The sequence below is a fragment of the Triturus cristatus genome, chromosome 10 (genome assembly GCF_964204655.1).
Source record: "Triturus cristatus chromosome 10, aTriCri1.1, whole genome shotgun sequence".
Taxonomy (NCBI): Eukaryota; Metazoa; Chordata; class Amphibia; order Caudata; family Salamandridae; genus Triturus; species Triturus cristatus.
In genome coordinates, this window is record NC_140593.1 from 1,098,121,169 (window position 1) to 1,098,145,934 (window position 24,766).

Here is a 24,766-nt window from a genome sequence, read left to right on the forward strand (position 1 = left end):
TGTGCACGAGACCCACGTGGCCGTGCATGCTTCCTGCACGGCGCTGTGCATTGGAATGGAAAGCCGGGTGATGCACTCCTCTCTCGCTAGGATGAAACTTCTAGGGGCGTGCAGACACTCTCGGCATAAGACATTCGTGGCCGCGCATGCTGTCCTGCTCGAGATGTGCATGGAATGACGTATATTGAATGGCAAGCCCAGTGATGCACATTCTTTGGGGGCGGCGGGGGGAGGGTGTGGGGGGACATGCAGTCGCTCCCGCAGGAAATGCACTTGAGGCGCACGTAGCCGTGCATGCTGTTCTGTATGATCACTTGATCACTACGTGCAGTGAGTGTGTGAGAATCCAGTGACGTGCATGGGGGCTGCATGGACCCAGAGTCTATGCTTGTCGGGCGTAGACGGCTTGGGTGATGCACGGAACTGGGGGACCCTCCTAGCCTATCCCTGCAGGAAGCTGTGCATTGGTAATGCTGGGACCTGCAGTTTCTCCCTGCAGTAGGTTGCACCTGGCATGGGTGGCCTGCACCATCCTCATGAGGGGTGCCTTGCACACGGAATTTACACACCTGCACCCACTCCCTAGGAGACGAATGAGTATATGAAGCTGTGTATGCGCCACGAGGCATGCATACTATTAGTTAAGCGCACTGAGTAACTGCACGCGGCGCTCTGCTGTGAGGAAGATGTGCTGTTGTGTCCAGAGACCGTTCCCAGGCGCTGTGCTTGCACGGGGGTGGCCTCGGGAAGGGGATACCTTATTGGGCTGCATATATCTCGCCCGCCCCACTCCTTCGTCTGCAGCCCCTGTGTGTCTGGATGGATGATTGATTAATTGAGTGTAAAGGAGTTCGTGCGGCTTGTGGAAGCCCAGCCGCTTTCCTCCTCCTCTCCGGGGGCACACGATACCCAGTATTTCGAACTCTTGTTACACAGGAGGTGGTTCCAGTGCTGCACCCCGGCAGTCGCCATCGATAGTACATTTTTAGAGTTGTACACAGTGTTTTGTGTTAGAGGTTATGCTGTCCTTAAAGCGCTTTCCTATGTAACAGGTTAAGTACATTTACATTATCCGTTTGCACAGGATCACAGCGCTGCGAACATTAAATTTAAACATCAAGTTTGAAACTCCGGTCTGTTGGTTACACAGTGATAGCTATTAAAACCCTCGCTTAGGAAAGGGTCACGGTAAGGTGTGACATTGTAGCGCCAACGTGGTAACGGGTGAAGTCTTCAGGGTGCTTTAGATGTCCTGTGTTTGAACCTTGTAGGTACAGAGCCTCCTAAGCTCTCTTGTGAGGTCCCTCCTGGAGGGGTTTCTTCGAAGAAGGGGGTGGGATTCTCAAATCAGGCCTCATTAATGAGTTCTTTGCACGAATATTTGGGGGCTCGTATGAGGGGATACGGAAGTGTGGTCACGTGAGGGGCTCCTGTGGGTACAAGGATGGAGGGAGTGGGGGGTGTTATACGAGTGGCTAAGGAAGCGGGGCCTCACGAGGGAAAGGAGTGGGGGCTAACAGAGGAGGGGGGGTGAGGTGGGGGCTAGTTTCACATTCCTGCTCAGATGGCGGGATGCTGTTTGTTTTCCCAGAGAGATTTCAGGGCAAGGAAGGAAGTGTCCCAGAGGGAAGGTGGTCGTGCACAATGTGTGATCATTTGGTGGAGTTTTTTGGGGGGGGGGGGGGGGGGCAGGAGGGATGGTGGGCATGACAGTAAGCACCCTCAAAGTGACAGAGCCCCTCTTGGAGAGTTCAAAGCGGTGCTCTGTTTTCGTGGGAGCTGGCAGGCGGGGGTGTTATCGCGTCAGACCAGAAGTGCTGGGTTATTTAAAGTTGGGGCCCTGTTTACAGGGCTCGAGGGCAGGTCTGCTCGAGGGACTTAATGTGGTCACGCCCCCCACCCTTCCGAACAGGCCGGGAGACTCTCTGGCTAATGTAGCCTCCGAGGCCCTGAAATCAGCCATTATTGTGACTTTAGCAAAGACCCCAAAATAGACAAGTGTCTGAAGCAGAGACCCCCTTTGAGCTTCAAACGACCGAATGCAAATTCTGCGCCCTAGGTGCACGCCCACTGGGGGCGTGTACCTGTTTTTTAAAAGAAGATGTTAATTGCACGCAACCCGTGCACTAGGCCTGTGAATTTCTGAGATTTAAGATTTAGTAGTTTATTTGTTACGCATTACTAGCCTGTATCGTTACTGATGCAAATGTGTGTTGTATTGTCATTGAACTAGCACTGCACACTCTGACGAGGCGCTGTAAGCGCATTTGCGGTTGGCTAGCACACTACCCCGTGGGTGTGCATGGATAGAAGTGTGTGGATGTGTGTGCGAGGGCTTGAGTTGTGCTTTTTATGTGACTTAGCGCTGCAGGTATGGTGTGCAGTGAAGCGAAAGAAATGATTGATAAGACGCTACTGCATGGATGGAGAAGTGTGTGAATGCATACGGCTGGCATATGGTGAGCACTTTCGCGGCCGCTTTGATGTTCTCAGTGGCCGCGCGGCTCACTAAGAACATCAAAGCGGCCGGGAAAGTGATCAGCAGGCTGCCAAATGGTGCGCGCGCCCGGTGCACATGCACTGTAGTTGGCGGACTGAAAAGCACTTGTTTGCACTTCCAAATCCCGCTTTCTATAGCTCTCGCCAGAGCAGCGCTAAAGCGCTGGCTCAGGCGAGACCTAAAAACAACTAATAGTTCGTTGGCCTTGAGGCACCTCTAAGCGGGCTGGAGCTTCAAAGTGAGCTGCACAAATGGTGTGAATTTTGTTTGTTTATTCTCATGAGTAGTGACGAAAAGGGAGGAGGGAGATGCGAGCAGAGCATATGGTGTGCACTTTCTCGGCCCCTTTGATGTTCTCAGTGGCCGCGCGGCTCACTGAGAACATCAAAGCGGCCGCGAAATGATCACGCAGGCTGCCAAATGGTGCGCGCGCCCGGCGCACATGCACTGTAGTTGGCGGCCTGAAAGCACTTGTTTGCACTTCCAAATCCCCCTTTTACAAAAGCTCTCGCGAGAGCAGCGCTAAAGCGCTGGCTCAGGCGCGACCTAAAAAGCAGTCACAGACATGGTGGTCTGTTGACTCCAGCAGGCCACCAACCCTGGGAGTGCTGGCCTTTCCCAATGGGTCGCAAATTACGACCTGCCTCATAAATATTAAATGAGGCAGGCCATTTGCGACCCCATTTGGAATCGTAAACAGTATTTGAGACACTGTTGTACATTGCATTTTGCGAGTCGCAAAACGTGGCAATTTGCGACTCGCAAAAGGAATGGTTGTATATCTGGCCCTTTGTTTTATCTCCCTACAGTCTATGGCTTCTTCAGATCAGGAACGTCTAGCCGTTGACTTGAGACATTATCAGCCATGTCTTGGTTCACCCCACAGGCGTATTTTTGCCTCATCTTCTTTCTCTTGGCTGTTGGGAATGCGGGACTATTTTACATCTGGATAGTACACTGTGTTATTAAACATTTAGGGCCAGAAGTTCAATATCTATTGCAGTCGCAAACCATGCAATATGTAAAATTTGTTGATGTATTAAACCAATTTTGCTAGATGAAAATGTCTTTGCAACTAGCAAAATACGTTTGCAATCCATTCCATATTGTAATTAGGATGGAGCGTTAAAGGGGCATCCCTTCCTAATTGCGAGTTGCAGTGCTATGTATGAATGATTTGCGACTGCAATTGCACCCCCCCCCCCCACCCCATCAGTTACCGTTACCTAATAGGAGGTGTTAACTCATTTACAAAGAAAAAGGTGTGCCCTTGAGACATCTTTTCCTTTCTGAATTGCAGCAGGAGCCTCGAGAGGAATAGGCAGTGGTCCAGGGCACCACTGCCTACTCCCTCTGATATTTTCCCAAACGGGAAACATTTTATTAAGCAGCATAGATATCTTTAAAGAACACAGGCTGCTTTAATAAAAAAAATGTGATCCACCTTTCCTTGCAGTTCACCCTTCCTATGTTTGTAGCTGTGACCTGCATAATTAATATTCATTAGGCATGTCGTTCTGCAACCCCCTCTGACTGGAGATTATGCCTTGAAACCTATTAGTACATAGATCATGTTGGAAAAAGCTAATGTGCAATTTGCAACCACTTTTTGCTACGTGTCCATTTGTACATCTGGCTATTAATTCTTGGTTTCGTCCATGCATTGTATATATAAAGCAGAAACTGTTTTTTTAGGTCTCACCCGAGGCAGAGCATGCACTGTTGCTTGCAAGACATTTTGTTAGCTTACAGGTGGCTGGGAGCCACCCATTGCTTACCGTTGGTTGTATTCATCATAACTTTCATTTCCTTGCTTGTATTTGTTCAGGCCATGTGGCTTAAATTCCTCTTCGTGTGTTTGTCCCTCCCATAGATCCTGACTCAAATACCTCTTCCTTTTCAAGTGAGTGTTGCTCTGCTGCTCGTACTTTCATGGCAGGGCTAACTCTTTCATTTTGTGTAAACACTCCATAAGAGCTTATTTGCTTGCAGGCCATCTCCTCCTGTCCCACTCCCTCTCCTTAAGTCCCTCCCCAACAGCTATGTTTCCCCTCTCTGCTCCCTCTTGAATGTGCCTTCTACATCTCCCTCACTGCTGCATTTCTGACAATAGATTTGGTATTCCAGTGTCAGTGATGTGTTGATTATTTTGTTCCTGCTATTTCTGCTTTGGAGCAGTTTGGAAGTAGTCCCAGCAGTCTGGAAGTAGTCCCAGCTCAAGTCACAGCCTTGTAGTCACCAAGCACTGGTAAACTGGTATTACCTAGTTAAGACAATATTTGGAAAATGTAGTTAATGTGCCCTGTTTTATTCAGTATTGTGATTTTCCTGCTTTAAGTGTGATCTTGACAAATTCCCCAGTCTGTCTCTTTCTAGTCCCCTCTTTTCTTCCATTACTACTCCGAGGATTATTTCAAACTTCTACTGTTTTCCTGAGCGAAGAGTATAGGGGAACTGTTATTTGAATCTTATTCGAGTGACCCCGGTTATCCAGATTGTCTGATAGACATCTAGCCACAGATTCCTTACCTTTGAATTTCCCAGGAGTCAGACTGGATCAAGAAGATTTTTTTTCAAGCTCCATGAGATGTTGTTGGCGCTGTCTGCACCATTGTGACGTCTGTGTCACCTATATAGGAACCACCTCAGCGCGTCAATGTCAGTTAATTTCTTTCCGCACCAGCCAGTGCAGATCTGTGAAGAGAGCTACCCTCTGTCACTTTATGACAGGCTTTTTTTCAACATTTTGTCAACCCCTTTTTTAGTGTGAAGGTTTTTCCTCATGTCCAAAAAGACTCTGAGTTCAAACTGTGCAGTACCTGTAACCGCGCCATGTCGGTGACAACCCCACACCTTGTTTGTCTCTGGTGCCTGGAGCGCTACCACAACTCGAATTCCTGCTCCTTCTGCCGGGCCATAGCTCTGAAAACTTTGAGGGAGCGGTCCCTAAAGCTGCATGCAGCCCAGTGCTTGGCAAAACGGCATTCTCCTCGGCGGTCTCGATCATGGTCCTGGTCGAGAGAAAGGTCTGGGCACCGCTCCGGGAGTCCTGAGTCTTCGTCCTCCCACTCAAATTTGTCGAGCCAGTCAGGTAAGAAGCACAAAAACATAAGAAGTCAAAGAGTGCTTCTACTTCTCACTGTCCGTCGGCTGACATGATGGAGGAGTCTTCGCGATCTAGGCCTCGTTCTGCTGAACCTGTGCCTGGGTTGGCTCAGTGCTTCCCTCCCTTTCTGGGCGCCGGAGCGACCCCTGCCCAGCTCAAAGAATTTTATGACGCAATGTCCCTCATATTCGGGCAACCTGACCCTACTGACGTGGCTTGGGCCTCGGAGCCGCAGAGTGGTCTCCATCGGCTTCCATGCCAGCGTCGTCTGCCCCGATGACCCCCGGCCCCCCCCACCCATGGATCATGATAGATCCGGACTGACACCGGTCGTGCCGTTGCGACCTTCCCCGGCACATCCCAGACACCGAGACCCGTTCTCACCCCCACAACCCAGAGCCGGATCGGTGCATACCAACGCAGATACTGGGGCTGACAGAACCTGCGGGTCCCACTTCAAATCCTCAGCCTTTTTTCTGAAGGACTAGGAATGGAGGAAGATTGTGAGGGGTCGTTGGACCCTTTACAAGACCAGCCTTATCAAGAAATAGACTGGTATGAGGACTTGGGTGAGGCCAGTGGACTGGACACCTCTCCAGATTCTGGCCTGCTTTCTGTCCCCCTACTGTGGCTACGGAGGAGAGAGCATCATATTCCATGGTGGGCGCAGCATCAGTGGAATCTCTCCGACATGGTTCAGATCTTGGCTGGAACTGCACAGGCCCTGCACTGGTGGCTGACCAACCGCGATTGAGTCAGAGGCAGACCCCTCTCTCTTCCCCAACAAGACCACACAGTATTGACAGATGCGTCACTCCTGGGATGAGGCAGACATCTGGGAGAGGTGAAGATCAGAGGACTCTGGTCTCCGGTGGAATCTGGACTCCACATCAACTTGCTGGAGCTCTGAGCGATTCATTTGGCATTGAAAGCCTTTCATCCTTCAGCCAAGGAAAAGCTGGTTCAAGTGTTCACAGACAAGACCACCACCATGTTGTACTGCGACAAACAGGGTGGGGTGGACCCTTTGTCAAGATGCCCTGCATCTCTGGACATGGCTGGAACAGAAGGGCATATCACTGGTGCTTCAACGACTGGCTGGTTCTCTGAACGCCAGGACAGACAATCTCAACAGTCGATGCCTAGCGGATCACAAATGGTGTCTCCTTCAGGAGGTGGCGCAAGCTCTCTTTCAACAGTGAACAGAGACCTTGCTTAGATCTGTTGACTCCCGCTGAGAACGTGCAGCAGTTTTGCGTGCTGAAGTTTCCAAGGCTGCTCTCGCTCTGAGAGGCTTTTTTGTCAGTAGTGGAGCTCAGGCCTCCTATTTGCCTTTCTGCCCATACCACTCCTATACAGAGTGCTCAACAAGATCAGGAGCGACCAGGCCCAAGTCATTCTAGTGGCTCTGGACTGGCCATGGAAAGACTGGTATCCTGAGCTTTTCCAATTGAGCATCGATCCTCCGTTCAGGCTGCCCCTTCAGGAGGATCTTCTGTCGCAGCAGCAGGGGAGTGTCTTCCACCCAAACCTGTCAACTCTTTGCCTTCTTGAATGGAGATTGAGTGGCGGCAAGTGATAGCATTCGACCTTCCTCCCAAAATTTGCAATTTTATTTTGGCGGCCAGGCTGCCCTCCACCTAGACTGTGTATGACTGCCGGTGGAACAGATTTGTAAAATATTGTATAGAAAAGTCTATTGGTCCTCTTTCTGCTTCCCTCTCTCAAAGTTTGCTTTTTATGTTGTACCCAGCAGGGCTCTACACTGGGCAATTTCAAAGGGTAACTTTAGACCCTGTCTGCTTTCTTGAGGCTGCCTGACCAACCCTCTTTATTTAAATCTTCTATTGTAAATAGATTTCTCAAAAGCCTTGTACATATGTTCCCACCTTCCCCTTTCATTATCCTTCAGTGGGACCTTAATTTGGTTCTTACCTTCCTGATGTGTGCTCCATTCGAACCCCTGCACAACTGCCCTCTCCGGCTGCTTACCATCAAAACAGCCTTTTAGTGGCAATCAGTTCTGCCAGGACAGTGAGCGATTTGCAGGCTTTGTCATCCAAGCCTCCTTACCTTACAAAATTCCCTGATTTCTTACCCAAAGTAGCAACACAATTCCATATGGGGCAATCGGTCACCTTGCCCACTTTATACACTCGTCCGCACCCTTCTAAAGAAGAGGAGTGACTCCACCGTCTAGACCCAAAAAGAACGTTATCGCCCTACCCTGACTGCACTAAAGAGATCCGGGTGGAAGACCAACTCTTCATGTGGAACGTTGGAATGAAGAAAGGTCGTGCTTTGCAGAAGTGGACTGCGAAGGGTCGTCCTCTGCATCAAAATTTGCTATGCTCTGGCCGAAAAGCATCATCCTGAAGGCCTTAGGGCTCATTCCACCAGAGTTAAGGCTTCTCCCACGGCGTTGCAACGTAGAGTTCCAGTTCTCGACATTTGTCAGGCAGCAACGTGGGCATCCCTGCGCACGTTTACCTAGCAGTACTGCCTGGATAGTCAAGTCCGCAGGGATGGCCTTTTTGGCTGCTCTGTCCTGCACGATTTCTGGTCTAAACTTGCTCGCCGTCCCTCCTCCAGGGATGGTATTGCTTGGGTATCTATTCAAAGGTAAGGAATCTGCGGCTAGATGTCTCTATGAGATGGACAAGTTACTTACCTTCGGTAATGCCTTATTTAGTAGAGACATCTAGCCGCAGATTTCTCCCCGACCCACCCATCCTTCCTGCACTGCAGACAGATTTCTAGGGTCAGGGTTGATCCCTTTCAGGGCCCTAGTTGTTCAAAACACACTAATGTCAGTGTACTTCATGGCTCCACGGTTCTGGCGTGAAAAGTCGTGAAAGTAACTGACGTCAGCGCTCTGAGTTGGTTCCTATATAGGTGATACAGACGTCACAACAGTGCAGACGGCCCTGTCATGCTGAGATGACCGACGCCACTTACCGACGCACAGGAGTGTTGCTCCCCAAAAAATCTTTCGGATCCAGTCTGATGCCAGGGAAATTCAAAGGTACGCAATCTATGCCTAGATCATGTCTCTACCAGATAAGACGTTACCGAAAGTAGGTAACTTTTCCTTCCTGACACCTTTGCAGTATTGGTGTCCACAAGGCTATCCTTATACCCACAGGGGAAGGGGAAATGGGCTTCTTCATACCACATGTACTTGCCAGATGGTAGGGGCCTCAGTGCCAGTTATCCCTTCAAAGGGGAGTATCAGCCCATCGAAGATATATGGCCAGATGAGGAGCAGAGTAATTCAATAGCAGAAATAGTAGAGCTGTTTGGCTTTGTCAATGTTTTTTGCCATGTGTGGCTTCTGTGCAGCATGGTCGAAAGTAAAAAAAAAAAAGAAATCATAAATTAGAAAAAGCACTGACTGAGTCAGCATTGACAGCATCATAGTGCTTTTTTTTTAGGTCTCGCCTGACCCAGCGCATGCGCTGGTCTGGCGAGACTTACTGAGAGGGCTCCAAAAAGTGCTACCAGGCCAGCCTAGAGCTACAGTGCATGTGCGCGGGCGCGCGCGCTGCGCTTTACCGCGATTACTTTCACTTTCGCGGCCGCTTGGCATAGCCAATAGGTCTCGCTTTTGGGACCTTATAAGTATTTAGTTATGCAACAGTTGCATGGCTAAACACTTATAAGGTCCCAAAGGCGAGACCTATTGGCTATGCCAATGTTTGTCTTTTTTACTTTTAGCCATCCTGCACAACAGCCGTGCTGCTGTACAACATGGCCAACAGTAGCGGTCCATGTCGCAAAATGCGATGCAGCGAGCGCAACGAAATTAGCTTTATTTATTTAAATGTGTACTTACCTCCGTTCATCCATATTCCGGTGTTTACATTTCCCCACCTTGCCCCTCCCCCGCCCCGCCTCACTGCCCCACCGAACTCCCTCCACGGACCGCTACTGATGGCCAAGGATAACATTGTCCAAGCCAATAGCTCTTACGTAGTCGAGGCCTATTTGCATTGCCAATGTATGTTTAGATGATGTTGCACTTCAGCAGCCATTTGTTATTGTTTTTTTCCATGCTGGAGTATGATCATCAACGCTATTGGCTGTGCAAATGCCTGTTTGTTTAACTGCTAACGTTCACAGTATTGCCACAAACCATCTCTATCATTGTATCCAACAGAAATGGGCTTAGCATTCTCTGTATTAATTTCAATCAACTGACTTCCTAGGCAAGGAGCTATTAAACCCTCACATGCCTCACCAGTTTGACTTTTTGTGGAGTTCAAGCACACTGGTCACCAGGGCAAAATCAGATACTGTAATGGGACCTACGTCGGTGTCTGTCAGACCCGTGTCTTTAGTTAATTTTTTTCACATTTAATCTTTTCCAGTGTAAACATATTGTATATTGGATCATTTGAGTGAAATGTAAAGTCTCTGTTGCAGGGGTAGCATATGCTGCAGAAGTTTATAACCTAACCTTCTTTACTACATTTTTATATTTTTAAAGATCACCTTTGAAAATATTATTTTCCTTGATTCGATGAATAAAAATGAATAAAGGAAAAATAATTTATAAAGCATGAAATAGTGGGCTAGTAGAGTGAACCAGGGTTAACAGCCTTAAGAAGAGGGCACGTATTTAAAGGTCCAGGTATTCAGCTGACATTCCAAGTCTTCATCCATAATTAGGTCCACATTATGGCCCCTAATGGGATTTTTTTTCTTGTAATTTTTGAATGAGAGTAGGAATTCTTTCAGGAAGGATTCCTGAACCTGGTTGGGTGCATGCACGAACACCATTGCTCTCTTTCTGGCATACAGTTGCTCCTTTGATTGTAAGATAGCTTACATTCCAGTATTTTGTATTTGCTTACTTGTTGTTAATTAAAGAGTATTTCCTTTCTTGAGTGATTTGCCATCCTAACGTTCCTGGACTGTTCTAGAACAAATGCTGCTGTTCAAACCTTTCCCATTTATATTAATAGAAGATGCATTTCTTGTAGGCTACAGACTCCACTGTCCATATCTCCTAATTATTTTAGACCTGTGTTTGGGCTGTTCAATCACTAATAAACACAGAACAGATCTCCATAGATTGTGCATCATGAGCTCCACTCTAATGACGCTAATCAGATAATGCCAATACACTATTTAGTGCTGGTAAATAGTCCATGTACTTAATAGCTTATGGAATTGAATTGTATAAACCGTGTGCTGCTTAGAAAAACAGTGTGGTTGACAGTCTCATCAATTTGAATGGCTAAAAGAATATTTTTTATTCCTCATCTCTCTAATAGGAATATAGGGCTCCCAAAGGGCTTTATGTTGGTTCTTGACAACTATATTACTAGGTTCTTATTAGAGATGTAAAAGGTAATAGGAAATGTTGATGCAGGTATCAGAGGCTGCTCCTTGGCAATGGTGGAGGAGCATCGTCCCACTGCCTGGTCCAAAGCCAGCAAATGAAAAATAAAGCCATGTTCTAGCATCATTTTATTTTTTGTTTGCAAGATCTGAGACAGCCTGTGCAGGGAGGGTCGTGCCATGGGAGGGGGGAGAAAAAGTGCTTGTGCACTCCCTACGTGCGCTTATGTGTTTGGCCAGCCATCTCAAGCCGACCATAGGTTTCCCCAGCCCAGCTGCATTCAGTAGCTGGGCTGTAGAAACCACACAGACTCCCTGACCTGAGTGGAGCGTCTTTCCAGCCCACTCAGGCCAATCTCCGCGCTACTCTGCAGCACGGGGACTGGATGAGAGTCTGTCCCAGGGGCTGCTGGGATCAGGAAGAGGACCGCAGGAGCGACGCAACACGGGAGGCGGCTTCAGGTAAGTTATTTTTATTATTACTATCAGAAAGAGACCATTAGTTATAGACTCCTTACCTTAGAATTACCCACAGCCGTCAGACTGGATCCGAAGAAGTTTAATGTAGCAGTACCCCTGTGCGTCCGTCGTCGGCGTCGTGGTCTCCGGGATGACATCGCGGTGTCTACTTAGACGCTGCCCCTGTGCGGTGACATCAGTCCTTTGTTTCTCCACACCAGCCAGTGCAGATCCGGAGAGAGCTTGCCCCTTAGTCATTTTTTGACTAAACTTTTTTTGACTTTTGTTGACATCTTTTTTGAGTCCGGCTCCTGGTAGCTTGAGGGATGTCCCTTCGTTGGACTGGCTCAAAGCCTTTACTCCTGCCACAAATTGATGTCCGTCACGGATCCGCACCTCGTGTGCCTCTGGTGCCTGGAGCACAACCACGAGTCCAACTGCCGAGCCATGAATCATAAGTCTTTGTGGGAGTGGTCCCGAAAGCTCTTGGAAGCCTGGTAGTCCGCTCCACGTCGTTCGAGCTCCCGGTCGGGAGGAAGGTCTCGTGACTGGTCACAGAGCCACCATCACTCCTCATCGAAGTCTTCGCACTCTTCGGGTAAGTAGAAGCACAAGAAGAAGGTGAAGAAGCATTGTCGCTCTTCACCTTCTCCCCGTCCATCGTCCGACGTGACTTGGAGCGTCGTCTCTCTCCAGCTCTGTCTTTGAAGCCCGCTTTTGGGACAGCTCTGTGCTTTCCTCCCTTCTCCAGAGCCGGAGCATCCCCTGACCAGCTTCGAACGTTTTACGAAGCGCTTCATAGAATCTTTGGGCAGCCCGACTCCACTGGCGCGCCTTCGGGCCCCGCAGACTCGGCTGGATCCGGATCGACGCCAGTCGACTTCACTGTACCCGCGCAGAGGCAGACGGTCTAGACACAGCTAAGTTCACCATTCGCTGTGGGCTGGATACCGCTGAACGGTTTCCACGTCAGTAGCCTGGAGGCGCTACGCCTGGTTTTGGACGTCTGGTTTCTCTGGGGATGTCCAATCCACTCTTCTGGACATATCCTTTGATGACCGTCGCCTGTTCGGTGACAAGGTGGACTCAGCGCTCGAGCGCTTCAAGGATTCTAGGGCTACAGCCAGTGGGCCTTGCGACAACCTCTCGCCCCACGCAGTCGGCCTTTGGCCCCTTTCGTAAATATCTACAGAATGAGTGCCCCACCACGTTCCACCCAATCTGGCCACAGGGCCGCGCACGCTACCCAGCCTCTGCATGGCTGCGGAAATGGAACCCATCAACGCGGGTCTTGTGGCCTGCAGGCGGGCCAGTCCACCCATGCCCCCCCTGCAACATACTCCAATCCCTCCTAGTCTCAACTTTCAGGGCCACCAGAGGCCAGTGGGCGGCAGGATTCGTCATAACCTCCCACACTGGCAACAGATCACGCCGGACAGGTGAGTTTTGCAGATAGTCCAAAGGGGCTACTCCCTCCCCTTCAACACTACGCCTCCCTCCATGCCACTAGCACTCCATCGCATGACCAGGATCACTTGGCCCTCCTCTGCCAGTAAGTTGCAGCTATCTTGGCCAAGGAAGCTATTGAAAGGGTCCCTGTGCCAGAAGTAGGTTGTGGTTGATACTCTCACTACTTTCTGGTACCCAAGAAGGACAAAGGTCTGTGTCCTATCTTAGATCTCAGGGCCCTCAACCGCTTCCTCCGGAAGGAGAATTTCAAAATGCTCACGTTGGCTCAGGTCTTGTCTGCCCTCGATACCGGAGACTGGATGGTAGCGTTGGACTTGCAGGACGCCTATTTCCACATCCCCGTCCTACGAGCCACAGGCGTTACCTACGATTCATGGTAGGCCACGAGCATTTTCAGTTTACCGTGCTCCCTTTTGGCCTTACCAGTGCCCCTCGGGTGTTCACGAAAGTGATGGTGGTGGTCGCTGCTCATCTGCGCCGACCTCCTGCACTCGCTGAGGTTCACTATCAACATGCTGAAGTCACACCTGATTCCCTCTCAGAAGGTCTTTTTCATCGGAGCAGTTCTGGATACAGCGCAGTTTCTGGCTTATCCTCCCGAGCAGTGAGTCCAGGATATTGGGGCTATGATACCGATGTTTCAGCCTCTATCCCGGATTTGCGTGAGCATGACCCTGAGGCTGCTGGGCCTTTTGGCCTTCTGCATCCTGCTGGTGGATCATGCCGGGTGGCATATGTGTGCTCTACAGTGGGACCTGAAATTCCAGTGGGCGCAGCATCAGGGGAATCTTTCCAATGTCGTCCAGTTGTCGGAGGGGACTGCACGTCAATTGCAGTGGTGGCTTACGAACCAAAATTGGGTCTGCGGCAGATCCCTCTCCCTTCCCCAACCACAGTTCACAGTAGTGTACGGATGTGTCACTCCTGGGATTGGGCGGCCAACTGGATGAGGCGGAGATCAGGGGTCTCTGGTCTTCGGCAGAGTCCGGTCTCCACATCAACCTTTTGGAGCTCCGGGCGCTCTGTCTTGCACTGAAGGCATTCCTTCCTTCTGTCAAAGGAAGAGTAGTGCAGGTGTTCACAGACAACACCACCTCTATGCAGTACTGCAACAAACAGGCATATCCCTGGTGGTTCAACACCGTACAGGTTCCCTAACCGCCAGGGCGGATGAACTCAGCCGCCGGTGCATGATGGATCACAAATGGCGTCTTCACCCAGAGGTGGTGCAATGTCAGCAGTTCTGCGTGTTGGAGTTTCCAAGGCGGCACTCGCTTGGCGATGTTTTTCGTCATGAGTGGAATTGCGGCCTCCTGTATGCCTTTCTGCCTGTACCACTTCTGCCGAGAGTGCTGAAGAAGATCAAGCGCGACTGGCCCAAGTCATTCTTGTGGATCCGGACTGGGCACCAAGAGTCTGGTACCCCGAGCTCTTGGGCATGGCCATCGATCCTCCGATTAGACTGCCTTTACAGGAGGATCTTCTGTCGCAGCAGCAGGGGACGGTTCTCCACCCAAACCTGTCCAGCCTCCACCTCCTTCCGTGGAGATTGAGCAGCGACAGTTGACGGCTGCCGACCTACCTCCCAAAGTCTGTAATGTCATCTTGGCAGCCAGGCGTCCCTCCACTAAAATGGTATACGCCTGTAGATGAAACAGATATGTGGCTTGGTGCACAGCAAAGGCTGTGGATCCCCTTTCTGCCCCTCTTTCAGAGGTTCTCCTCTTCATTCTATCTTTGGCCCAGCAAGGGCTCTGCTCTGGGCAATCTTAAAGGCTACCTTTTGGCCATCTCTGCCTTTCTGCGCCTTCCTGATCAGCCTTCTCTTTTCAAGTCTCTGATTGTAAAAGGATTTCTAAAGAGCATTACTCATCTCTTTCCTCCTTCTCCTTTCATAATGCCCCAGTGGGACTTGAATCTTGTTCTTACTTTCCTTGTGTGCTCCCTTCAAGCCACTACATAATTGTCCTCTTCATCTTCTTACCTTGAAGATCGCTTTCCTGCTTGCCATCACATCTGCTCGCAGGGTTAGTGAGCTTCAGGCTCTTTCCTTCAAGCCTCCTTTACTTGCATTTCATCCAGATAAAGTGGTTCTTCGCACTAGGCCCTCTTTTCTGTCCAAAGTGGTTGCCTCTTTCCACATAGGTCAGACCATCACATTGCCCACCTTCTTCCCGCCTCCCCAACCTTCCAAAGAGGAGGAGAGACTCCACCGTCTGTACCCTAAACATTCGCTGTCCTTCTACTTTGACCGCACTAAAGAATTCGGGGTGGACGATCAATTCTTCGTGGGTTATGTAGGCGCCAAGAAAGGTCAGGCCATGCACAAATGCACCATTTCTTGATGGGTTGTCCTATGCATCAAAATCTGCTATTCTTTGGCAAAAAAGGAACCTCCAGTAGGACTGCACGCGCATTCTACCAGGGCGACGGGAGCCTCTACTGCTTTGGGGACATGGAGTTCCGCTGATTGACATCTGCCAGGCAGCCACGTGGGCATCCCTGCACACGTTCACAACACATTACTGCCTGGATAACCAAGTCCGGACAGGCTGCTTTTTGGCCTGTTGTGTTCTCCAGGACTGTCTAGTGTGAAACTAGGTTTGCAGACCCACTACCGGGGTTGGCATTGCTGGGGTATCTATTCTAAGGTAAGGAATCTATAACTAATGGTCTCTTTCATATGAACAAGTTACTTACCTTATCGTTACCGAAGGTAAGTAACTTGTTCAACACGCCCCCTCGCTCCCCAACACCCTTCGTTAGAGGCGGCACCACTGTGCAGCACCTATCTACTAGTAGCCCTGCTGGATATCTTGCAGTTTGTAGCTTAAGAGATAACACATTAGTTCCAGACCGGAAATGTTGGAGAAAGAAAGTACAAAATGGATGGCAGATAAGAATGTGTTGGAGACTTGAAAATAATATTTCAGGTTGTCTTCGCATGGCTATAAACCCCACACACCACCAATATCCCATAATGGGGGGTGTCAGCATGTTTTAGCACTTTACAATAATCCTTCGCTGGATTTTTGTAGCATAAGGGTACTTAAGCAATATATATATTTTTGGAAGCATACGTGTTTTACTCAAAGTGAAAAATCACTGCATCAGTATTAGTTCACTTTATTTATTGGTGAACGGGTTCATGAATGCCAGTCACATTAGAAAAAGAACAGCACACAGCATGAGATGTACTGTATCAAGTCTTTGTCTCAACCTTTGGTATAACTGGGTGTATCTATAGGGTAGTGTTTACAAAGACTGTCAACGCTGTGGGCAATAGGGCTCCAAACCACTTCTTGAAAATATCCTTAAATAGCTTCTTCTGCTGCTCATCATTTTTCATTCCTTAACCTTACGTTATCCCATTTACATCCTTTTTTGCAATTATTCACCCACTCTTCCATTGAATAAGTGTGATATTTTGGCGCCATGTGGTCATCTTTGCTGACAAGATTTAGTCTTTACTACATCTCGAAGTGAAACTCACAAGAAGTAGCAGCGTGGTTGCTGTGCCTCATGCCTATAGAAGTGAAAGTGATGCATCTTTGGCTCTTATACTTGGCACTCGATGGGGGCTTTGCTTCTGATTACCTAGCGAGCGTCAGCACTCCCAAGGTTGCACCATCCAGGGTAGTTCCCTGCCAGCAATGAGGTCTGACGCAAGCAGTGCAGAGTGCCATGCTTGGGAAAATGCTGCTGGAGGAGCTGGTAAGCAGGGCTTTCCTTTTACTCCTTCTGCTTTTAGGTAATGTCATTTTCCTGAAGAAGAAGGTGTGGCGAGTCTTAAATCTATTCCTAATAAAGATGACCACATTTGCATTGTTAGGGTTCAGTTTCCCAATTCAAGATGGTGTCAACAGTTTTTCCTGCAATGTTATTTCCTGCTTTGATCATGCAAAGGGAAGCCTTAGTCAGAGAAGGTTGTTTTCAATGCTCTAATATCTCTATTTTTTGTTACATTCAACGCTCACTTAGATTGCTTTTTGTCCCAGTTTTGTTCCCTTCTTTTGCAGTTAACAGCCGAGTTTCCTCGTCTGTGAGATCTGTATGCTCTATCTTGTCTCAGAATAGTTGTGGTGCCTTCCTTTACAACTTCTGTATCATTCATCATCTTTAGACAAATACTATTACCATTGCCCAGGAGTTTTTTCTGCCCTTTCTGGCGTTTTCCTCTTAACTGGAGCCTATCTAAGGAGACACTAGCTACCTTTCACCTATATGTTAGATGCTGGGTGGCATGCTTCTTCTACAGGAGTCACCCTTTCCTCTGGCAAACAAAACAGGAACTAGAAATACCTTCACAGTGTCCAGTGCTTAAAGATATTGAATTTCTTTTTTTTAGTTAACAAGAAACTAGAAAAACCTTCACAGTGCTTAAAGATATTACATTTCGTGTTTTAGTTATGTTGCCCTGTTAGTTTTTTACCATTAATATCCACCCCCTCCTCTGTGAGAACATGAGAACTTGTATTCCTTCTAAAAAGGCCAGGAAGTCAACTTTGGCTCATGGAGACCTATTTCCCAGTGCAGAAGCCATCCTCTTGATTTATCCGGCCCCTTCTTAATCCTCTGTGTATTATTTAATCTGGGCCTATCTTCATTGACTTTTCCTTTTATTTCCCTTCTCATTTGATGGCGGTCCTCCTGTTTGGTATTATTTACTTTTCTTTCCTTTATCACAGGTTTGATGTCCAATAACCAAAGATGTTTGCTTTGGAATGTGCAGGTGGTCTCCTCCATCACTGAGTACCATTTTCATCATAGGACTTTTAAAACAATCGCCACACCAAGAGGCTGCAGGGTCTCGCACCAAATACTTTAGCATGTTGGTCAAGGCAGATCACTTAGAGAATTCTTAAAGGGATCCTGTTCGTTGTAGCGAATGTTTTCTCCCAGGGAGTATTTATTGAAGCTTCTTCTGCATGCAGAAACCCCAAAACATTCTTATATGGTAGGATGCCCTGTCTTTCAGTAAACACCTGAAAAACATCTGGATGTTTAGTTGTAAGTTTATGCAGATGACGTTCTTCTGTTCTTTGACCCTTTGGTGTGGTTGCTGTTGCATGAGAGCTATGATCCATAAAGAACTGTCTTTCCTTCCTGTTTGTGAGCTGGGTTATCTTTAAGGGCTGTCCTTCTTCGCTGTTCTCCCATCAGCCCAAAAGTCATGGCCACCTCCTTATTACACCTGGCCAGACCAACTGTTGTACTCTGGCGAATATCCGACTGGTGGAAATATTGTAACAAAAGTATCTTGACCCACAGCTGCCCCAAATATGGTTCCCTCTCATTTTCTTAATTGAGGCTTAAAACTGGGCTCCCTGTGCTAAGTATGCAAGACCCGATTAGAGGGGAAGAGGGACTCTCATCCACCTCAATCCTAGCACTCCAGGCCGACCTGTTGCTTCACCAGTTGGGCCCCAGGGGATATCAGATCTTTTGTTGATTCTACTCTGTTCAGCTCTCAATCCCCAGACCATCTTCTCATTGCCCTCAGGTTCACCACTGGGCGCAATAGTTGAAGCTTCTTGTTGTTTGATTATATTACTTACTGGAAATTATTTTCCCTACCAAGAGCGTATTGTTTTACAATGTTTATTTCTAAAAAATCTATCTGAATTTCAGTTTGTTAAAGCTTGAATTTAATAACGCAGTTGAACAATTTAGTTATACATGCAGACGAATATATAGGTCGCAGGGCAAAATTAGTTTCTACAGAATGCCTGCCACTTAACAGGCTTGACGAATGAAATGAGGTCAGTAGAGGTGCTACTGGTTGCTACAGTTCATAAATAGCCTTAGCACCAAGGCACCTGGGAGAAGCCTGAACTGAATACGCAAATAACAAGGTAACACATGATGGGAAAAGGCTGCAGATCTTTTTTCTCATAAGTAATACGGAAATTATACCTTGCAGTTCAACGTAAGTCAGAATACACAACCACACTGAACTTCCCTCTGTCATATGTTTGCGCTTGTTAAATTGTTTTTCTTCCATCTAGTTTAATACAAGTTGAAGCCTGTGAAGAATATGTTCTCTGGTTCATGCACAGCACACTGATACCTAATTGTTGAGTCCGCTATATAGTAACGTATGTATCAATATGTAGGGTGGACCAGAAAAAAATCATTTTTTACTCAAAATGCATGGGCTCAACATATAGGTGCTTTTTTAGCAATGCAGTAAAGTCTGGTAACCCAATTTCTGCACATTTTTCCAATTTGTATGCGCTTTAAGCTCTGCAGTATAGTTTGCAAAGTTTCATAGTGAGATATTGTTTCACAGCACAATAAAACCATATTTTTTACCACATTAAGAAAGGGTTGGTAACAACTTCCTGCAAATAAATATGCTGCTAAAAGAATAAAAAATTATCGGGACCGGATCAGCTTTAACACCATCTAGTGCATTCCTGGACGTTAGAGCTGCCTGTTATTGTCTTTTCTTGGGTAGGCATAAGCCTGCTTTTTATGCCTGTCTTACTCCTAATGCTGCCTTTCTTTGCAAACTCTCCATTGAAGCGAGGATGTGCAGCACCATAGAAGTAATTTCAGCACTCTTTTAGGACTTTTGGGAGAAAAGGAGAGCTGAACTAGGATAAGGAGTCAGTCACGTAAATAGGCACTCCTTCGCCAACATTTGTTCAGCTGGTGCCAGCTCTCTGTACTGGAGAAATTGAAACAGATTTCTTCCAGAAAGCGACTTTAAAACATCTGTTGAAGCTATCATACTCATTTGAATGATGGGAACACCCTGCTTCATGGCAGCCTGCACTCCACACTAGTCCTCCATAAGACCATCCAATATGGTGCTGTACGTCTAACCGAAAGTCTGAAAAATCATGATCACATTACCCCTGTCCTGATGGAACTCCATTGGCTCCACTTACTGGCCTGCACCATCTTCAAAACCAGCTGCATCATTTGCAAAGCCATCATGACTTGCAGTCCTATCTCTCTAGCCAGAAAAAAACACATCATCCATTTCTGGTAGCTCTTGGTGCACCCACTGCCAGGACACCATCAGATCCGACGCAAAGTAGTGTAAAAAGAAACACGGTATTAGGTAATTTCTGTTTATGCAAACATGACATGGAACTATATACACGTCCCTCTCCTCCTCCAAATAAGGCAAGAGTTGAAGGTGCACCTCTTTATAGACCACTACATCATGATGCAGTAACTGTCCACACAACTGTTACTTTTCAAATTACTTGTTGACTGTACCCTGATTTGACCCTGAGCCACTCTGTTGACTTTGGCTATGTACAAGTTATAAACATACCACATACATCAATACTTTCAGGGACCCCTGCAGCACCATCCATGGCAACCACTAGTTTCCATCTGGCATGGTGTGGGCCCATCATCAGCCGTTTTCACTTGAGTGTTGAAAAAAGAGTCCCCCCACTAACACACATGTACACATGGGTTTCCACTCAATCTGTGTGGCTGCGGAGTGGTCAATCAGTTAGCTGGCCTCTGTGTTAAAAAAGGATTAAAAGGATTCACAGCTTGTGAATTTTAGTTTCCGACCCTTCTGTTTGTCCTTAGCTATAGTGGGCCCTCCAACCGTCTTCATCTCTGAGTTAGACCTCGTCCTAATACCTTTCAGTAGCTAAAGTGACTTCCTTTATTTTATTTATTTGTTTATTTATTTATGTATTTACCGAGTTTTATATAGCGCTGGCTAGACCCGGAGGTATCAGAGCGCTTTACTTGAGGAATTAGCGAGTTACCGAATGAACATCAGATTACAGGAGCCTGGTTTCACATAGGAAAAAAACAGAGTTACACAGTAACAAGAGGTACTATAGCAAAGAATACCATATAAACACGGCATATGGGGAATAGAGGGAAGAGGGGCAAAAGTAAAAGGTGTGGGAAGAAGAAAGGGCCAGGTAGAACCGGCAACGGGGAAAGAGCTTCAGGGGAACCAAAAGCCAGTGTGAGATACAAACAAACCGGTTGAAGTTTGGCAATCATAACATCCGGTGTCGCGGTGACTGAGCAAGATGAGAGGGGAGTATGAGACCCAAAGGGGGGGTCAACTCAGGAAAGAGGACAGTCAGGCGACACCGGGCTTAGTCCAGCGGCATGATGAATCTGAATGAAGCCGCCAAGATGGAGGACCCGGGTAACGGGCACCGATGGCAATTAATCCGAAAAGGCGGGGCAAGTAAAAAACCAATCACAGAAATTACAATGGAGCTGGCTCCACGGAGCAGAGTTGGGAGGGGGGCAGTTACCGGAGCAAGGAGGGAGGAGGGCTGAAGGTAGCCGATCAAAGACTCAGTACATTTACATGCAACACATTCGGGACGGTAGGTGCAGCAGATTCGCCGATTAGGTAAGCCACAAAGTTAACACGGGGGCCCAGGCAGTAGTCCCGGAAAACAGGGGGGGGGCAGCAGCAGGGATCAAGAGGGTGCTCCTCACCTGGCTCGAGAAGAGAAAAACAAGCTCGGGACACTGGATCGCTGCAACGCCAGTTCCACTCAGCTGCATCCATTGCTGGTGGAAAACGAAACTCGCGCATCCCAAGCGCCAATTTCTGAAGGCGAAGCAGGGGGTCAGGCAACTACGGATTGAGCCCAGGAAAGGCTAGGAGACAGCCGAAGGGCAGATCACTAGTTCATCACCTTCATAGCCACCCACTCATCTCCAACGGGCGTCGGCCACTCCGAATATCATCCGTCATCGGCAGATCCTCGGAAGTCGTCGGCAGGCGGGGGCGGAAGAAAACAAGAATGGAGAGACGAAGGAAGGTGTGTCCCTTGCCCGGCTGGGTAGGTGACTGCCAAGGGGGTCCACAACCAGTCTCCCCTATAGCAACATGGGTAGCTCCACCGGGCATCGAACACGACGCTAGGTCTCCGTGGTCGTTGGCGGTCCAGGTCTGGGAAATAGGAGAATCTGAGGACCACTTTCAGCAGCAGTCCAGGTCCACAAAAAAGGTCCACTGAGGGGGAAGACTCCTGGGGATCATAGCCAAAAAGGCCATCCCCGGCCAGGAAACTCCCGGCTGGAGTGCCTCACCTGTCGGCCATTTTGTCGGCTTCCTTAATTACTAGAACCACTGACCTCAGAGTGCTTTTATGTAGAAGCTCGAAATATAAAGGTTACAGCTTCAGAGTTGCATTTACTTTAAACTGAAAAACAGACCAGCCCTCACTTAGTATTCTAGAATGTATTGAGTGCACTGGATTTCTTCCACCTCAAGTGGTTCCTGAGATATAGCCCCTGAAAGTTGTTAGGTCCCAGTCCAGTTGGCTAGGTAGAGCTAGAAAGGGTAGAGACACTCTTAGGGTACCATGGTTGAACTTTATTAAACACGGCTGTTAGATCTTGGGTTATTGGTCCTCAGGGCCTGAGATACAGAGATTTTATTATAAAGTTGAATTGAGCATCTACTTTATTCTGATGATAATTCAATTGTTTTCAGACTTGGCTTTGGCACAAAAAACACCCCTTTAATGAGTTACAGTTTTGGTGGAAGGATTATGAGTAGTTTTCCCACAAGGTATTTTTCAAGCTGATAGCTGTTTTCCCTTTAAACGACCCCACAAGAACCACGGTAGCCTCTCCAATTAAATAATTTCAGCCCTCTAGACAGTTTCAGACCTATCTATGGTTCTCAAACTACCGAGGAGAACATATGGCAACAATTCAAATTAGAGTTCGTTAAAGAAGTGGCACCAACACCAACCCTGATCTTGAGTTGGAGAGGGGCATCCAAACTGGTTCTCGAATCACCTGGAACCCATATAAGCTATTTATAGTCATAACTTTGTTATGGTTAATGGCTAATGTCACTGTTGGCTTTATTTTTGCTATTTGATCATTTAAGGTGCTAATAACATGCCATTTCCATTGCAAAGCAATAACCTAGGCTGGATATTGCATCTTTATTTTGAGGTGATAATTGTGCTATTGTGTTTCTGGTCTCATCCATGGAATTAGGCCTTCACTTCTCACCTAAGCTACTATGGAGAGTTCTGAAAGCTTTTGAGGTCCAGCTTTCCTTGCGAACCCAGTGGCCAGTATCTTGGTTAGTAGGGAAACCATTGAGTCTCACTCTTTGCTCCACTAGTCATCTTCACAACTTCTAGGATCTGAGAATAGGTCTTAAATATATAAAGCAATATTTATCATTATTTATGACAAACATTCCGTTTTAATGCCTGACCGACTACACATATAATCACATATTTACTGCCTTAAATTTCTTATGAAAAACATTGTACATTTTTATATCCCTCCAGTGTGGGCATGGTGTTTGGGATGTGGAAAATGTGGCAAACTGTATGACATTGGCTTGGATGTCTAACACGGGAGTCATCATCAAGTCCATCTCAGACACCTCTTAATGTTTCTGACTGTCTCCTCCTGTGAGACCTGTTCTCATACAGTTTGCAAAAATGTCAGCGTTCAACGACAGCTCACACCACTCGTCCTTAGGAAAAAAATAAATTTGGTATTTTGTCTGCCACCAAAAACTTTAACTCGACTGACGATTATGATAGTAATATTTTCTTGTTTTTGATGTTTAGAAGCGTTGGATAAATGGGAACGGTTGACAGTAGCTGACGCACTAGAACCTGTTCAGTTTGAAGATGGAGAGAAAATTGTTGTTCAGGGAAATCCAGGCGATGACTTCTTTATTATAACAGAGGTAAGAATTTTTTTTAGTACATCGACATTGATTTGAATTTAATATCTTTATACAGTTCTTTTATTAGCAGTTTTATTGATTCTTTGACGTGTGGACAAATCAACCTGCTAGTAGAATACTATTTAAGCTAAAACATGACACATTACTCTTTAAAATAAATACTGCTGCAGATAAATCTCTATTTGCATGCACCTGAAAACCATATTTTAGGTGCTAAATACTGTTGCTTTGTTTATTGCATGTGGTAACTCTCAGCATAAAGGCTATGGTGGCTGATTCCGGACCGCCAAATACAGGGTGGCGTAGTGATAGCGGTGTGCACCGGTGGTCGAACCGCCGTATTACAACTTTGGTGGTAGGACAACCATGGGACTGCCGCAACATCCCCGGCAGTTGCATGGCAGTCTGAGGGGAGCAATATGCTGGCAGTGGCGCTGCGGCACTGCCAAGCATATTACAAGTTTCCTCATCGCCAGCACTCTTGTGGCGGTGATCACGTAATGAAAATGGTGGTGGTGAGGACACTTAGAATGTCCTAAAAGACCCTCTGTTCCCTAAGGGTCTGGGGATGCATGCAGGGGCACACATAGTGTGCCCCCCTGTCTGCATGCACCCCTTGTTCCAGCACAGCATGGACTTTGCAGTCGATGCTGTGCTGGAACGCGCGGTGGTTGTGCCTATCTCACGGATCTGCCTTTCTGAAGCTCTCCTATGAGTCTTTGAAAGGCAGCGCCGTGAGCCAGCCGCTTCAGGACTTCCCGACATGTATTCCACTCGGAATACAGCAGGCAATCTCAGTACAAGTTGGGCGGTGTGGCTGCCCGCTGCCACACTTCCAAAATTATAATCAGGCCCTTAGTAATGATTTGATACTTTGCTAGTTTATGTTAAAAGCTAGGTATGTATGTGGTGGTATGTCAGTAATTTTAACTGAAGGTTTTCCTATTTTTCATTCCACAGGTGTGTAATTTTTGTTTACATTTTATCTATAACTAAAATGACTCCATTTGATATTTGAGATTTCTTTTGCATGTGGTAGTTTTCAACATCAGTCTAAAATCTTAACATGAAAGTGTGTGCTCACATGTTTTTTGTTTTTTTATTCCGTATGGCGTGCATGTATATATGTTTTTGTGGGTTTCATGTAGCGTGAGCTATACATCCTAATCGCTACCAGGAGTGGGTTGCAAAGTTTAGCTGAACA

General features: G+C 47.4%; 1 protein-coding gene across 2 annotated transcripts in view; it reads left to right on the top strand.

Moving 5' to 3' along the window:
- The window catches only part of PRKAR1B (protein kinase cAMP-dependent type I regulatory subunit beta), a 679,190-nt gene that overhangs the window by 579,551 nt on the left and 74,873 nt on the right, over nucleotides 1-24,766 (top strand). For both annotated transcript variants that reach the window (XM_085629322.1, XM_085629323.1), the window contains exon 9: nucleotides 23,441-23,562. In XM_085629322.1, coding sequence (XP_085485448.1) covers nucleotides 23,441-23,562 — 122 coding nt within the window. The remainder of the gene's footprint in view (nucleotides 1-23,440; nucleotides 23,563-24,766) is intronic.